We start from the raw sequence: 17,472 nt of genomic DNA, 5'->3' as shown, positions 1-17,472 counted from the left end.
CACACGCACGCAGTAACACATGCATACATGCGTGCATTTGCTCACTTGCGTGTACAGTGCACACGTGTGCACATGCAGTGACACACTCACATGTGTACATGCATGTGCATTTGCTCACGTGCACAGTGCACACACGTGTGTACCCATGCACGCATACGTGCAGTAACACATTCACATATGCACACATACGTGTGCATTTGCTCACTTGCGTGCACAGTGCACACACGTGTGTACCTGCGCACACACACATGCAGTAACACATTCACATATGCACACATACTTGTGCATTTGCTCACTTGCGTACAGTGCACACACGTGTATCTGTACACACATGTGCATTCTCTTGCTCACATGCACAATGCACATGTGTATCTGTATGCAGAGACATGTAGCAACACGCTCACATACGCACACATACATGTACATTCGCTCGCTCACGTGCACAGTGCACATGCATGAACATGTAGCAGCATACGCATGGGGCATAAAGTGAACGTGGCAGGGCGTGAATATGAGAATACAGGCAGTAACACATGCACACAGATGTGTGCATTCACTCGCTCACATGTACACTGCGCACACGTGTGTACCTGCACACACATGCATGCAGTAACACACTCATATATGCACACATGCATGTGCATTCGCTGACTCACGTGCACAACACACACGCATGCACATGTAGCAGCACACGCATGGGGCATAAAGTGAACGTGGCAGGGTGTGAACTGCTAAACGCGGGCGAAATTCATGTTATTCTCCCCTTTTTCTTAGGTTTGACATTTTTAAAACAAAACGTTAAAGAAAAAATTTAATGTTCACTGACTTGATGCACAGCACTTCTGAAAACACTTCATGAATATTTTAAGGTGTGACAAATTAATGTAGATATTACATCTGTCCCTAAATGGATGAGTCAATCAGTGAACTGTAGTCCACGACAGAGTGGAATGTGCCTCGGCCTTGAAAATAAGGAAGGACGTTCTGCACCTGCCACTACGTGGACGGACCTTGGGGACATGATGCTCAGCGACATAAGCCACACAGAAGGACAAATCGTGTGTGATTGCACATACATGGGGTCCCTAGAGGAGCCACATTCACAGAGACAGAGAGTAGATGGTGGAGCCAGGGGCTGGGGACGGGGATGGGCAGTCAGTGGTTCATGGGGACACAGCTTCAGTTTGAGGAGATGGAAAGTTCTGGAGATGATGGTACAGATGGTTGCACAGCAACGTGAATGTGCTCAGTGCCACTGAGGTGTGTACCTAAAAGGGATTAAGGTGACGCATTTCATATTTTATGTATTTTACCACAATTTAAAAAACCTTTTTGGGCACCTGGGTGGCTTGGTTGGTTGAGCGCATGACTTCGGCTCAGGTCATGATCTCACAGTTCGTGAGTCGGAGCCCCGCATCAGGCTCTGTGTGGACACCTGGGAGCCTGGAGTCTGCTTCACATTCTGTGTCTCCCTCTCTCTCTTCTGCCCTTCCCCTGTTCACACTCTGTCTCTGTCTCTGTCTCTCTCTCTCTCAAAAATAAACATCAAAAAATGTCTTAAGAAACCATTTTAAACGAGAATAGTGCTCGAATGCAAGAAGGTGGTCAGCCTCACTAATAATCCAGGAAACCGAAACCAGAAGTACCACGTGCACACCTACCAGACTAGCAAAACCTAACAACATCGCATCACGCACTGGCAGGGAACAGGACCAAGGCGACGTCCAACACACAGGTAGAGGCTCCTGCTTGGGAATACACGTTGGTGCCACCTCGCACAGGAAAACGTGTGCATGCACAGGCCTAAGCTACAGAAACACGTGAAGACGCACAGCAGGACACACGGACCACAGACGTTTGCAGCCACGCAGAGACAAAGCGCGAAACCAACCCGAACGCCATCAGAAGCAGAATGGAGACAAGAAGGACGCATAGGCGTGCGATGGAACGTTCCACAGCTGTGCACCAGATGGCTTCACGCGATAACACTGGTCAGAATCATTCTGTCAAGCGTGTCTCCCGTGCAGAGACCGGGGCGCCAGGCAGAGCCAGGTGACATCATCTACAGATGCCCATGTGGGACAGATATGCCATGGCATGTTCTGGGCACCAAGTTCGGGGCATGGTTACATCCCTGTGGGGAGGAGGTCAGGACGGGGGCAGGGCACGTCTGGGCACGTACTGGCCACGCTCTCTCTTCATCTGGACGATGGCCACGTGGTTACCGTTTTATAACGGTACTTTCCACGTACACAAAGGAATCTGCAATAGTAACTAAAGGTCAAATTTTCCTTGATAGAGAATCGTGGTCTCCCCAGTGGAAGAAGGGCCGCTTCTCCCAGGGACGTGAGGGCGGATGGTGTCGACCTGTGCAATCGTGACACCTGGGCTGCTTCAGCCTGCAAGCCTGATGGTGAACCCACGGGCTGGGGGGACACGGGGCAGCAGGGAAGATCCTGTGACCCCAGGCCCTGGGCTCGTGGAGGGCACAGAGCCCGCCTCACCTGGTCAAACTTCTCAGTCATCTTGTGAACCACACTGTTGCCTTGGTTGGTCTGGTACAGCTCGGCCGTCACCATCCCTGGGAGAGAAAGAAGCACACTCAACATGGAAACGCGGTTTGCACCACTCCTCCTCCTTCTCCTGGGAGGGCTGGGAGGTGGGCGGGGCCACGACACCTCATCCCTCAGAGGCCACGGCAAGGCCACAGGAGTAATCCGGCCTCGCTGCTCCCCAAAAAACCAAGATCTCCTACCCAAACCAGCCTCTGGAGGAGGCCCCAGCCCGCCCAGTGTCTTAGGACCACAGGCGGCCAGGACGGTGAAGCCCAGCCGGCACATGAGAGAGAGGCCCAGGAGTGCCAGGAGCATGGCTCACCTTCACAGCCACAGCACTGGACGAAGAAGCTGATGAGGTCCAGCAGGGCCAGCTCCCTGTCCTCCTTGTAAGACTGGACCCACTCCTCGACGGCTGTCTGCAGGGGCAGCAGCACAGGTGAGCACACGTGTGTGATGACGCACATGTGACAGGCCAGCAGTGAGGACACAGGTGTGATGGTGTGTGTGTGATGGGCCAGCAATGATCACGTGTGTGTGATCAGGCGTGTGACGGGTGGTGGTGAGCATGTGTATGTGATCAGGTGTGTGATGGGTGGCGGTGAACATGTATGTGTGTGATCAGGTGTGTGACGGGTGGCAGTGAGCACATGTGTGGGATCAGGCGTATGACGGGCGGCGGTGAGCATGTGTGTGATCAGGTGTGTGACAGGTGACAGTGAGCACGTGTGTGTGTGATAAGGTGTGTAACGGGCGGTGGTGAGCATGTGTGTGTGTTCAGGCGTGTTATGGGTGGCAGTGAGCACGTGTGTGGGATCAGGCATGTGGCAGGTGGTAGTGAGCATGTGTGTGTGATCAGGTGTGTGATGGGCAGTGAGCACATGAGTGTGTGATCAGGCGTGTGACTGGCAGTGGTGAGCATGTGTGTCTGATCAGGCGTCTGACGGGAGGCAGTGAGCATGTGTGTGTATCAGGCGTGTGATGGGCAGTGGTGAGCACGTGTGTGTGATCAGGCGTGTGACAGGCAGTAGTGAGCACGTGTGTGTGATTAAGTGTGTGACGGGTAGCAGTGAGCATGTGTGTGTGAGATCAGGCATGTTAAGGGTGGCAGTGAGCACAAGTGTGTGATCAGGCATGTGATGGGCAGCGGTGAGCACGTGTGTGTGATCAGGCGTGTGACGGGCGGCGGTGACCGTGTGTGTGATCAGGCACGTGATGGGCAGTGCTGAGCACGTGTGTGTGTGATCAGGCGTTTGACGGGTAGTAGTGAGCACATGTGTGTGATTAGGCGTGTGACTGGCCGCAGGGAGCACGTGTGTGTGATCAGGTGTGTGACGGGCAGTGATGAGCACGTGTGTGTGTGATCAGGTGTGTGACAGGCAGCGGCATGCATGTGTGTGTGTGGTCAGGTGTGTGATGGGAAGCTGTGAGCACGTGTGTGTGTGATCAAGCATGTTACAGGCGGCAGTGAGAGCATGTGTGTGATCACGTGTGTGACGGGCGGTGGTGAGCACGTGTGTGTGATGAGGCGTGTGATGGGCGTTGGTGAGCACGTGTGTGTGTGATCAGGTGTTTGAAGGGTGGTGGTGAGCACGTGTGATGGGCGGCGGTGAGCATGTGTGTGATCAGGTGTGTGACAGGTGACAGTGATCACGTGTGTGTGTGATAAGGTGTGTAACGGGCGGTGGTGAGCATGTGTGTGTGTTCAGGCGTGTTATGGGTGGCGGTGAGCACGTGTGTGGGTGATCAAATGTGTGACAGGTGGCAGTGAGCACATGTGTGTGATCAGGCGTGTGATGGGCGGCAGTGAGCACATGTGTGTGATCAGGTGTGTGAACAGTGGCGGTGCATACGTGAGTGTGATTAGGCATGTGACAGGTGGTGGTGAACACGTATGACAGGCAGCGGTGAGCACATGTGTGATCAGGTGTGTGACGGGTGACGGTGAGCATGTGTGTCTGATCAGGTATGTGACGGGCAGCAGTGAGCACGTGTGTGTCATCAGGCATGTGACAGGTGGAGGTGAGCATGTGTGTGTGTGACCAGGTGTGTAATGGGAGGTGGTGAGCATGTGTGTGTGTGATCAGGAGTGTGACGGGTGGAGGTGAGCATGTGTGTATGTGATCAGGCATGTGACAGGCAGTGGTGAGCACATGTGTGTGTCATCAGGCGTGTGAAGGGTGGCAATGAGCACGTGTCTGTGATCAGAGGTGTGTCAGATGGCAGTAAGCACGTGTGTGTGATCAGGCATATGATGGGCGGTGGTGAGCACGTGTGTGTGCTCAGACGTGTGACAGACGGTGATGAACACATGTGTGTGTCATCAGGCGTGTGACGGGCAGTGGTGAGCATGTGTGTGATCAGGCGTGTGACGGGAGGTGGTGAGCACGTCTGTGTGTGTGATCAGGTGTGTGAAGGGTGGTGGTGAGCACATGTGATAGGCGGCAGTGAGCACATGTGTGTGTCATCAGGTGTGTGACAGGCAACAGTGAGCACGTGTATGATCAGGTGTGTGACAAGTGGTGGTGAACACATCTGTGTGTCATCAGGTGTGTGACAGGTGGTGGTGAGCATGTGTGTGTGTGTGTGTCATCAGGTGTGTGACAAGTGGTGAGCACGTGTGTATGTGATTAGGTGTGTGATGGGTGGTGGTGAGCACATGTGTGTGTCACCAGGTGTGTGATGGGCGGCAGTGAGCACGTGTGTGATCAGGTGTGTGATGGGCAGCAGTGAGCATGTGTGTGTGTCATCAGGTGTGTCACAGGCGGGTGTCAGCACGTATGTGATCAGGCATGTGAGAGGCAGTGGTGAGCATGTGTGTATGTGATTACGCATGTGACAGGTGGTAGTGAGCACATGTGTGTGTCATCAAGTGTGTGATGGGCAGCGGTGAGCACATATGTGATCAGGTGTGTGATGGGCGGCGGTGAGCACGTGTGTATGTGATTAGGGGTGTGACGGGTGGTGGTTAGCACGTGTGTGTGTCATCAGGTGTGTGATAGGCGGCGGTGAGCACATGTGTATGTGATTAGGCATGTGACGGGTGGTGGTGAGCACATGTGTGTGTCATCAGGTGCGTGATGGGCGGCAGTGAGCACGTGTGTATGTGATTAGGCGTGTGACAGGTGGCAGTGAGCACATGTGTGTGTCATCAGGTGTGTGACGGGTGGCGGTGAGCACGTGTGTGTGTCATCAGGTGTGTGACGGGTGGCGGTGAGCACGTGTGTGTGTCATCAGGTGTGTGACGGGTGGCAGTGAGCACGTGTGTGTGTCATCAGGTGTGTGATAGGCAGCGGTGAGCACGTGTGTATGTGATTAGGCGTGTGATGGGTGGCGGTGAGCACATGTGTGTGTCATCAGGTGCGTGACAGGCAGCGGTGAGCACGTGTGTATGTGATTAGGCGTGTGACGGGTGGTGAGCACGTGTGTGTGTCATCAGGTGCGTGACAGGCAGCGGTGAGCACGTGTGTATGTGATTAGGTGTGTGACGGGTGGTGAGCACATGTGTGTGTCATCAGGTGTGTGACAGGCAGCGGTGAGCACGTGTGTGTGTGATTAGGCGTGTGACGGGTGGTGAGCAGATGTGTGTGTCATCAGGTGTGTGACGGGCAGCGGTGAGCACGTGTGTGTGTCATCAGGTGTGTGCTAGGCGGCGGTGAGCACGTGTGTGTGTGATCCGGTGTGTGACAGGCGGCAGTGAAGACGTGTGATGGGCATATGTGGCCGGCACACCTGTCAGCTGGGCACACAGGGCAGCACAGAGCTGTGGCCGGTGCTGTCCTGACCCTGTGGGGACACTCAGCCCCTCATGGCCCCAGCAGCGTGTGTCACACCCGCGTCCAGCCCACATGCCCTGCGGTGGGCGGTACCTGCACAGAGTTCTTCCCCAGGGCAACCATCTCAAACAGGGTCACCTCTGCGGTGATGGCCACTTTCCTCTTGCGGTACTTCCGTGGGGGCCGCCCTCGCCGGCAGGTGCCCTGCCCACGGGCATCCTGGGCCCCCGAGGTTGCTCCCTGTGCCTGAAACCGAAGAGTGGGATGTGACGGTCTGCACCTCACACCCTGTGTCCCGGGCAGGTGAGGAGGGTGTAGCCCCCCCCTACCCCCGGGGACGCAGGGGCACACCGTGGTGGCCCTGGGCAGGAACGCTGGACCATCGGGAGCACACAGCTGTGAAGGAGACCTGGACATTCAGGAGACAACTGGCTGCACCCCCTGGCGGTGCCCACCTGTCACTATGTGCTCACACTTTCACACCAAATAGCTCTCAGCAACTCATGGCCTGTCCTGCACCCGCTGCAAGGGGTCCATGATCACCTGAGACCCTGGGCAGGGGGGCTTCAGGCACCTGGAACAGAGGGTGCAGGAGCGACCCCAGACCCCCAGGTGGGGGGATCAATGCCAGGGAGCAGGGAGGGTTTCCCCAGACCCCCAGGCAGGGGCATCGATGCCAGGGAGCAGCGAGGGGACACTGAGCCTGAAGAGGGGAGCAGGAGTCGTCGTGTCTGAGGACGGTCAGGGGGTCGGGACACTGTGTCCAAGGTCAGGGGATAGGATGCCATATCCATGGTTGGGGGAGGGGACGCCGTGTCCAAGCATGGGGAGGGGACGCCGTGTCCATGGTCGGGGAGGGGACTCCGTGTCCATGGTCGAGGATGATGCTGTGTCCGAGGATGGGGGAGAGGACGCCGTGTCCATGGTTGGGGGAGGGTACTCCATGTCCGTGGTTGGGGGAGGGGACACCGTGTCCAAGGACGAGGGAGGGGATGCTATGTCCGAGGATGCGGGAGGGAAGGAACACCCCATCTGCAGACACAGGAGAGGACACCACCTCCAAAGACCAACAGTGGAAGTGCGCTGGCCTGCAGGGCCCTGGTGGGCCTGGGGTTTGGTGGGCAGGCAGTACAGGGAGAAGCCTCCAGGACCCAGTCCTCAAGCTGGCAGCACCTGGCCTGGCACAGGGGAGCACAGCACCACCCAGCCCGCCCAGCCCTCCCCGCAGTGGTCAATACCAGTATGGAGCCCCTCCTCCTGGACATCACCTCAAAGAAGGTCACCATGGAGATGAACTGGCCAGCCTCGTTCCTGTACCTCCTGCGTGTGGCCCGCCCACGCCGTCGGAATCCAATCCCACTGACATCCCGGATCCCCGAGGGTCCTTCCTGCACCTACAGCCAGAGAGCAGGATGTGAAGGGCCAGGAAATGGTACTAAGTGGAGGCCAGCTTAATGAGAGGACCCCTTAACTCCAGGACCCAGGGGGAAGGAAGTGTCCATTAGAACTGCCCATCACCGCCAGGGGGCCCCGGGAGAGGAGGGTGGCCACCCCATGTCACCCACCGCTGCTGCAGGACAGAGGTCTCGGCCAGGGTCTCTGACTGTCGTCACGCCCTCAGCTGGGTGCTCAGACACAAGCCTCCGCTGCCACAAACCACCAGTGTCCTGGGGATAGCAAGCCATCTTAAACCCAATCCTGAGGACTGTCTCTCAGGGATATGGGGTTCCCATCACCCCACTGGTCACAGCCCCAGATGGAGATGGGGAGCTCAGGCCAGTGACCAGCAAGGCTGGGGGAGGTAAGACCCACGATATGAGCCAGCTCTCCCTGTCCTTCTGGGAGGGGTGGGCCCAGTGGCCCAGCAGAAGCAGGACTGAGACCAGTACAGCCTCAAGGGGCACAGGAAGAGTAACCCGGAACCAAGGGTCACATGTGCAGACAGCAGAACTTGGGCGTCACTCCTGGGCACACCTGCCCAATAGAGCATGGCCTTCCCTAGTGGGATGCTACTACTGCATGGGGACCAGCGTGGATGCAGTGAAAGAACCACGGCCATGCCTGTCCTGACTCGATGCTCCCCTGCCCACTAGTGTCCCACCCACCAGGGGCTCACGGATGCCATGAGCCCATAAGGGCCATCCTGGGGCACAGACGGTCTTCAGGACAAGTGTGCCCACTTGTGGGTGCCCCACACCCCTGCATCCCTACACTGTGGGCCTCTGTGACACCGCCACATGACAGTCTTCCACAAACGAGAACATCTGAGGGCTGTAGTACCAGGCTGGCTGGCCCACTGATAACCTCACCACAACACACATCTGGTTCTGCTTGTAGGAACCCCACACTGATATGTGTGCACACTGAAGGCTGTGCCTCAGCAACACGCTGGATTTAGATTCGTATGTCCTCAAACTTAAAAGTGAATTTAGCAAGGCCAATTCAAGGTCAGTTTAATAAAATCAATCATATTTCTAAAAACAAGGAATGAAAACCTGGATACTGAAATTTAAAAAAAACAAAAACAAAAACAGTAGCTATTACAACAGCTCCCCCAAAATGGAATACTTAGATATCAACCTAACAAAAGAGGTGTAGGATCTGTGTATTGAAAACTACAAGATTTTGATGAAAAAAATCACATAAGACTTTCAGAAACAGTGAGCTATACCATGTTCATGGAATGGAATGGAGAAATGGATCATTCTGCAACAGCTGGAGATTCAATACTGAACTCTTAATAATGGACAGAACAACCAGACAGAAGACCAGTGAGGACAAACAAGACTTAACAAACCAACTAGATCTAAGACACGTATACTGAACCCTCCACCCAGCAACAGCACACACCTTCTGCTCATGTGTTCTTAGCACATTCCCCAGAATACACTACACGTTAGACCACCAATGAAGTCTTATTAGATTTCAAAAGACAGATAACATACAAAGTATTTTCTCTGACCACAACAGTATGAAGTAGAAATCAATAACAGAAGGAGAACTGGAAAATTCGCAAAACTATGAAAGTACAAGTGGTTCAGAGAAGAAATCACAAGGGAAATTAGAAAATATCTAGGGACAGGGACTTCAAGCTGTATCACAAAGCTGTAATCATCAGGACTATGGTACTGGCACAAAAACAGACACTCAATCAATGGAACAGAATAGAGAACCCAGAAATGGACCCACAGACGTATGGCCAACTAATCTTTGACAAAGCAGGAAAGAACATCCGATGGAATAAAGACAGTCTCTTCAGCAAGTGGTGCTGGGAAAACTGGACAGCGACATGCAGAAGAATGAACCTGGACCACTTCCTTTTTTTTTTTTTAATTTTTTTAACGTTTATTTATTTTTGAGACAGAGAGAGACAGAGCATGAACAGGGGAGGGGCAGAGAGAGAGGGAGACACAGAATCGGAAACAGGCTCCAGGCTCTGAGCTGTCAGCACAGAGCCCGACGCGGGGCTTGAACTCACGGACCGTGAGATCATGACCTGAGCCGAAGTCGGACGCTCAACCGACTGAGCCACCCAGGCGCCCCCCTGGACCACTTTCTTACACCAAACACAAAAATAAACTCAAAATGGATGAAAGACCTAAGTGTGAGACAGGAAGCCATCAAAATCCTCAAGGAGAAAGCAGGCAAAAACCTCTTTGACCTTGGCCACAGCAACTTCTTACTCAACATATCTCCGGAGGCAAGGGAAACAAAACCAAAAATGAACTACTGGGACCTCATCAAAATAAAAAGCTTTTGCACAGCGAAGGAAACAATCAGCAAAACTAAAAGGCAACTGACAGAATGGGAGAAGATATTTGCAAATGACATATCAGATAAAGGGTTAGTATCCAAAATCTATAAAGAATTTAATCAAACTCAACACCCCCCCCAAAAAAAAAATCCAGTGAAGAAATGGGTAAAAGACTTGAACAGACACTTCTCCAAAGAAGACATCCAGATGCCCAACCGACAGGTGAAAAAATGCTCAACATCACTCATCATCAGGGAAATACAAATCAAAACCACAATGAGATACCACCTCACACCTGTCAGAATGGCTAACACTAACAACTCAGGCAACAACAGATGTTGGCGAGGATGCAGAGAAAGAGGATCTCTTTTGCATTGTTGGTGGGAATGCAAGCTGATGCAGCCTCTCTGGAAAACAGTATGGAGGTTCCTCCAAAAAACTAAAAATAGAACTACCCTAGGACCCAGCAAATGCACTACTAGGCATTTATCCAAGGGATACAGGTGTGCTGTTTCAAAGGGACACGTGCACCCCCATGTTTATAGCAGCACTATCAACAATAGACAAAGTATGGAAAGAGCCCAAATGTCTATCAATGGATGAATGGATAAAGAAGATGTGGTTTATGTATATACAATGGAGTATTACTCATCAATCAAAAAGAATGAAATCTTGGATGGGACTAGAGGGTATTATGCTAAGTGAAATTAGTCAGAGAAAGACAAATATCATATGACTTCCCTCATATGAGGACTTTAAGATATAAAACAGATGAACACAAGGGAAGGGAAGCAAAAATAATATAAAAAACAGGCAGGGGGGGGCGCCTGGGTGGCGCAGTCGGTTAAGCGTCCGACTTCAGCCAGGTCACGATCTCGCGATCCGTGAGTTCGAGCCCCGCGTCAGGCTCTGGGCTGATGGCTCAGAGACTGGAGACTGTTTCTGATTCTGTGTCTCCCTCTCTCTCTGCCCCTCCCCCGTTCATGCTCTGTCTCTCTCTGTCCCAAAAATAAATAAACGTTGAAAAAAAAAAAAACAAAAAACAGGCAGGGGGACAAAACGTTAGAGACTCTTAAATATGGAAAACAAACAGAGGGTTACTGGAGGTGTTGTGGGAGGGGGGATGGGCTAAATGGGTAAGTGGCATTAAGGAATCTACTCCTGAAATCATTGTTGCACTAGATGCTAACTAACTTGGGTGTAAATTTAAAAAATAAGAAATAAATAAATTTTTAAAAAAAGAAAAGGAAAAGAAAATATTTAGGGACAAATGCAAATGAAAATCAACATAACTAAAACTTTTGGAATGGTGGGCAAGTGGTGCTAATGGGAAATTTACAGCTGTGAATGTTGGCACCGAAAACCAAGAAAGGTCTTAGATCAACAACGCAACTTTACAACTTGAGGAATGAGAAAAAGAACATCAAATTAAATCCAAAGGTAGCAGAAGGAAGGACCTAACAAAGAATTAAAACGGAGATAAACACAATAGGTAATGGAAAAGCAATAGAGAAAAACCAATGAAACCAAACGCTGGTTCTTCAAAAAGATAACAGATTTGGGGTGCCTGGCTGGCTCAGTTGGAAGAGCATGCAACTCTTAACCTTGGGGTTGTGAGTTCAAGCCCCACATTGGGTGTAGAGATTACTTAAATAAATAAAACTTAAAAAAGATAACAGTTAACAAACCTTTAGCTTAGATGGGCTAAGGGCAAAAGAGTAAAGATTCAAATTATGAAAATCGGGACTGAAAGTGGGGGCATTATTACAGATTCCACAGAAACAGGTTTGTAAGATCACAGCAGCAAACGGGATGACGTATATGAAATAGACAAATTCCTAGAAACACAAAACCTAGTAAGACTAAGTCACACAGAAATAGAAAATCTGAAAAGAAAAGCTTTTAACCTGAAGACTTCACTGAGGAATTCTACCAAAGGATTTTAGGAAAACTAACACCAATCCTTCTTGAACTTTTCCAAACATTGAAGAGGGGGGGAGCACTTGCCAACTCATTCCAGAAAGCCAGCATTCCTCAGATTCCAAAGCCAGACAGACACTACAAGAAAACCACACGGACATCCCTCATGAACACTGATGTAAAAATCCTCAACAAGATACCAGCGAACAGAACTCAGGGGACTATACAGCATGACCAAGCGGGACTTATTCCTAGAATAGAAGGTTGGTCTGACATACAAAAACTGATCATTGTAAGGCACCACGTCAACAGGATTAAGGGAAAATATCACATGATCAACTCAACAGGTTCAGAAAAAGTATCGGACAGAGTTCAACACCCTTTCATAATAAAAACATTTAAAAAATAAAATTAAGAATAGAAGGAAAGTATCGCAATGTAATCAAAGCCATCTAGAGCTTTGTAAATATTTATGCCCCCAACTTGGAACACCTAAGTATATAAATCAATTAATAACAAACATAAAGAAACCCATTGATAACATTTCAATAGTAGTAGGCGACTTTGACAATAGCATCAAAAAGAATAAAATACTTAAGTATTACCCGAGATAGTGAAAGATTTGTACAATGAAAAGTACAAAACATTGCCGGAAGAAATTAAAGATGTACAGAAATGGAAATGCATCCCACCTTCATGGACTGAAAGACTTCAGAGGATCAGAATGTGAACGTGACCCAAAGTGATCTCGATTCGGTGCACTCCCAATCAACATCTCAGCCTACGTTTCTCTAGATATTAGTAAGCTGATTCTAAAATTTATAGAAAGAAAAAGGAACTAGAACAGCCAAAGTAACCTTCAAAAACAACAACATTGCAAATGTTGAAACTCATTTCGAACGTTAGTATAAAGCCACAATCAAGACTGTGTGGTAGTCGGCAAAAGGACATCCCGTAGATCAGTGGAACAGGACAGAGTCCAGAAGCAGAACCACACAAATATGGTCAACTGGCCTTTTCTGAAATTGCTAAGGCAACTCAATCAAAAGAAGATAATCTGCTTAAAAATATGGTACCGAACAGAGGCTCCTAGGGGGGCTCAGTCGGTTAAGCTTCCGACTTGGGCTCAGGTCATGATCTCACGGTTTGTGGGTTCGAGCCCCACGTCGGGCTCTGTGCTGACAGCTCGGAGCCTGGAGCCTGCTTCGGACTCTGTGTCTCCCACTCTCTGCCCCTCTCCTGGTCCACATTCTCTCTCTCTCTCTCTCTCTGCCCCTCCCCGTGCTCATGCTCTCTCTTTCCCTCTCTCAAAAACAAACATTTTTAAAAAAGAACTCTCAAAACAATTAAGTTCATTAAAAAAGAACTCTCAAAACTCCACAACAAACCACTCAATAGAGGAGAGTCACAAACGATTTTAACAGAGTCCTTGCCTGAAGATACCCACAGATGGGGCCCTTAGACAGTGGACGACGCTCTCGTCATTAGGCACTAGGGAAGGGGAACTGCAGACCCACCGCCATCAGAACGGCTAAACTGATACAAGCTGACAGGTGCTGGCGAGGACGTGCAGCCACAGGCGCCCTCCTACCTGCCGGCGGGAACGTAAGACGATACCAGCACTTTGGAAAACAGTTTGGCGGTTTCGCAAAACGTGAAATGTGTGCCTACGAGTCACTGTGCCGCTGGCATGTACCCGAGAGAAACAGAGGCATCTTTCCGCACGAGAGCTTGTGCCCAAATGTTGCCGGCAGCTTTATCAGGGATAAGGAAACCTCCCAACAACCGAAATGTCCCGTCCACAGTAAACGGACACACAGACGGTGGTCGGTCCACACGTGCAGCAACCACTCTGTAATAAAAGGAACGAACCGGGGCGCCTGGGGGCCTCGGGCAGTTAAGCTTGTGACTCTTGGTTTCGGTTGGGGCCGTGATCTCCTGGTTCACGACATCGAGGCTTGCATCGGGCTCTGCCCTGATGCTGCCTGGGATTCTCTGTCCCCCCACCCCCCACCCCACCCCGTCCCTCCCCTGCCCGCGGTCTCTCTTTCTCAAAATAAATAAACTTTTTTTTTTTTTAATTTTTTTTTTCAACGTTTATTTATTTTTGGGACAGAGAGAGACAGAGCATGAACGGGGGAGGAGCAGAGAGAGAGGGAGACACAGAATCGGAAACAGGCTCCAGGCTCTGAGCCATCAGCCCAGAGCCTGACGCGGGGCTCGAACTCCCGGACCGCGAGATCGTGACCTGGCTGAAGTCGGACGCTTAACCGACCGCGCCACCCAGGCGCCCCTCAAAATAAATAAACTTTTAAAAAGTAAAAACTAAAGAAAATACAGGAATGAACTACTGACCCATTCCAATATGGTTGAATGCGAACATACTTAATTATGCTGAGTGAATGACGCCCGAGCACCAAGAAACAGAAATCGTAGTGCGTGAGTCCCTGTATATAACCCTCTAGGAAATGCACACAGTGTCACGGTCAGGAACAGGGCAGACTGGAGTGGGTGTGGAGAGGTGTTGGGTCTGCCACTGCGAAGGCTTACAAGATCTGGAGGGGGGAGGAGGGGTGGAGATAGTCCTCATCCTGATGGCCGTGATGCCCAGAAGGTGTCCACGCGTGTTAAACCACGCACTTTCAATACGTGTTTATTTCATACCAAGTGTTTGAAAACAATTTTTTTAATGTTTATTTATTTTTGAGAGAGAAAGAGAGAGACAGAGCGTGAGCAGGGGAGGGGCAGAGAGAGAGGGAGACACGGAATCCGAAGCGGGCTCCGGGCTCCGAGCTGTCAGCACAGAGCCCCACTCGGGGCTCAGACTCAACGAGCCGTGAGATCATGACGTGAGCCGAGTCGGATGCTTCACCGACTAAGCCACCCGGGTGCCCCTCACACCAAGCGTCTGAAACAAAAACGAGCTTGACTCTCCAGGACCAGCACGAATAAATTAAAAACGGCATGTATTTTGGTCGTGGGGAGGAGGACACAGCAGGATCAGGGGAGGAGACCACCGAGTGGAGCCCCAGAAGCACAATGTGTGGCCTGTAAACAGCCAACCGCAGTGCTACTAATGCGTCCTGGGGACACAGCCCTGGGGGGCTTTGCACGCGCCCAGCCCTGCACGCACCCAGACACGCATGACCCCTGACGTCGCTCCGGCTTAAAGCCACGGGGACCTCAGTCTAACCCGCCCGTCCGCGTGCTCCTGAACCAACTCTGCAGACTCGCACGCACATTCGAGGCCACGATGACCAACCCTCAGCATCTCAGGTCCCAGGCAGCCACCCCAGCTACAGTCGGGCCACCAGGTATTTTCATTCTCAAGTCAGGAGTGACTGGAAAACAGTAACCTCACGACACTGTGGTCGCACCCCCATGTATACATGACAAGCCCGGTTAACGTGAGGGGTTATTAACTAAACTGCTACACGGCCGACAGACCACCCTGTGGGTCTGTCATTGCAGTCTACACAGCAGTGCAAACTCACTCCCAGGATACTCAGGAGACAGGTGAAACTTACAAATTTTGTTTCCTATTTTGTTTGTTTCTGCTTTTTTTTTTTTTTTTTTTAGTAGGTTCTACACCCAACATGGGACTCGAACTCACAACCCTGAGATCGAGTTGCATGCTCGGGGTGGGGCACCTGGGTGGCTCTGTCGTTGAGTGTCCGAATCCGGCTGGGGTCCTGATCTCAGGGTTCGTGGGTTCGAGCCCCGAGTCGAGCTCTGTGCTGATGGCTGGGAGCCTGGAGCCCGCTTCGGATTCTGTGTCTCCCTCTCTCTCTGCCCCTCCCCTGCCTGCCCTCTGTCTCTCTCTCTCTCTCTCTCAAATCTCTCAAAAATAAATAAAATTAAACAAATAACAACAAAGACAGAAGAGTTGCATGGTGTGGCAACTGATCCAGCCAGGCACATCCTTAAGCCTAAAATTTCATAAGATAAAAAAAGAAAGTATAAAACAATATGTACAATTCGAACTCATTTTTTATTAAATTTCAGGATATATATATGCACATGCGTGCAGACAGATATGCAAATACACACATGCGTGTGTGTGTGTGTACGTGCATAAAAAGCCTGGAAGAGGGACACGTGGCTGGTACACCACGCTTGCTGTCACGTTGTGAGTTCGAGTCCCAGTTTGGACAGAGATGGCTTTAAAAAAAAAAAAAAGAAAACTAGAAGAATATACAGGAACATCTTTTTTTTAATTTCTTTAATGTTTAATTTATTTTTGAGAGAGACAGAGAGCGACAGAGCGTGAGCAGGGCAGAGGCAGAGAGAGAGAGGGAGACACGGAATCCGAAGCAGGATCCAGGCTCCGAGCCGTCAGCCCAGAGCCCGACGCGGGGCTCGAACTCACGCGAGATCACGCGAGACCACGCGAGATCGTGACCTGAGCCCAAGCGGGGGGGGGGGGGGGGGGGGGGGCCTCAACCGACCGAGCCACGCAGGTGCCCCTGTAGCAAAACCTTACTAGTGACCGCTGTTGGGACAGATTAGAAGGGATCCGTGTTTCCTCCCGCGTTCCTGTCTACACCTTGCCATCTGCATGAGCGTGTCACTCCCCCCCCCCCAGGGAAACACGCATCTTAGGCCCACGTAACAAGCGTGTATCAGCGTGGCCACGGATTCCGTCAGCACGGGCACTTACCGACACAGTGTCCTGGCCCCCGCCATCGCACACGGGCATCAGGTTCCCCTCCTCTTGGCCAGACCTTTCGCTGAGACACAAGAAAAGTCAGATTGCTGCGTGGAGCCCTTGAGGCTGCAAGCCACGTAATGACACAGCCACCCCCCCACTCGCTCGGTGAGTCTTTCCCGAGCCACAGGCAGTTGCACACGCTGGGGCTTTTCAGCACACGCTCTTAAAATTCGACGTTTTTACATTGTTGTCAGCAGAGGAAAGAAAGCACCCAAAGTCAGACAATGCCAAGAAATGGGGAGTGGCTCGGCTCACAGAGGGGACAAAACAGTCCGTCTCTGAATGCTTGGGAAGGGGGTTAAATGACCGGGGCCCCTGATTCTAACTGCGCCCGGTTCGGGGCTCCTGACACATCAGGACTCATCTCCCCATCCAATCCACGATGTATCTTAACAATCACGGGTGTTCGAGAATCGGGAAAATGGAATACTTTCAACACGAAGGCAAAACACGAGCGGTTTTTCCACACGGCTGTGCGAGCCCCCTCCCACCGTGTTGTGTTCACAGCGCCACGACCCCAGGCGACTGGCACCTGTCTCCTCTCTCCCCTACTTCTTCCTACAGCCTCAACACCATTTTCACGCCAACATCTACGCCGTTTATCACACACACTAGACGTTTCGAGGGCTGTCTGCTGAATCAAGTCTGCAGACAGCTTTGGGTTTGCACGGAGGTGAGGTTGTAGGATGAACTTACTTAGCAGGAAACCGTCTACCACCCCCCTCAGCAGCCTCAGGGCATAGTGTCAATAGTAAA

General features: G+C 51.4%; 1 protein-coding gene across 2 annotated transcripts in view; it reads right to left on the bottom strand.

Moving 5' to 3' along the window:
• Nucleotides 1–17,472, bottom strand: part of LOC122477429 (cohesin subunit SA-2-like) — a 65,167-nt gene that overhangs the window by 45,256 nt on the left and 2,439 nt on the right. The window contains exons 2-7 of one of the 2 annotated variants that reach the window (XM_043570404.1): nucleotides 16,666–16,735; nucleotides 7,897–7,998; nucleotides 7,600–7,725; nucleotides 6,425–6,577; nucleotides 2,878–2,974; nucleotides 2,505–2,581 (exon numbers count right to left, since the gene is read on the bottom strand). In XM_043570404.1, the coding sequence (XP_043426339.1) occupies nucleotides 2,505–2,581; nucleotides 2,878–2,974; nucleotides 6,425–6,577; nucleotides 7,600–7,725; nucleotides 7,897–7,998; nucleotides 16,666–16,735 (625 nt within the window). The remainder of the gene's footprint in view (nucleotides 1–2,504; nucleotides 2,582–2,877; nucleotides 2,975–6,424; nucleotides 6,578–7,599; nucleotides 7,726–7,896; nucleotides 7,999–16,665; nucleotides 16,736–17,472) is intronic. The other variant, XM_043570405.1, reaches the window with a different exon arrangement.

Source organism: Prionailurus bengalensis, chromosome X, assembly GCF_016509475.1.
Source record: "Prionailurus bengalensis isolate Pbe53 chromosome X, Fcat_Pben_1.1_paternal_pri, whole genome shotgun sequence".
Taxonomy (NCBI): domain Eukaryota; kingdom Metazoa; phylum Chordata; class Mammalia; order Carnivora; family Felidae; genus Prionailurus; species Prionailurus bengalensis.
This window is presented reverse-complemented; position numbering and strand designations above follow the sequence as displayed.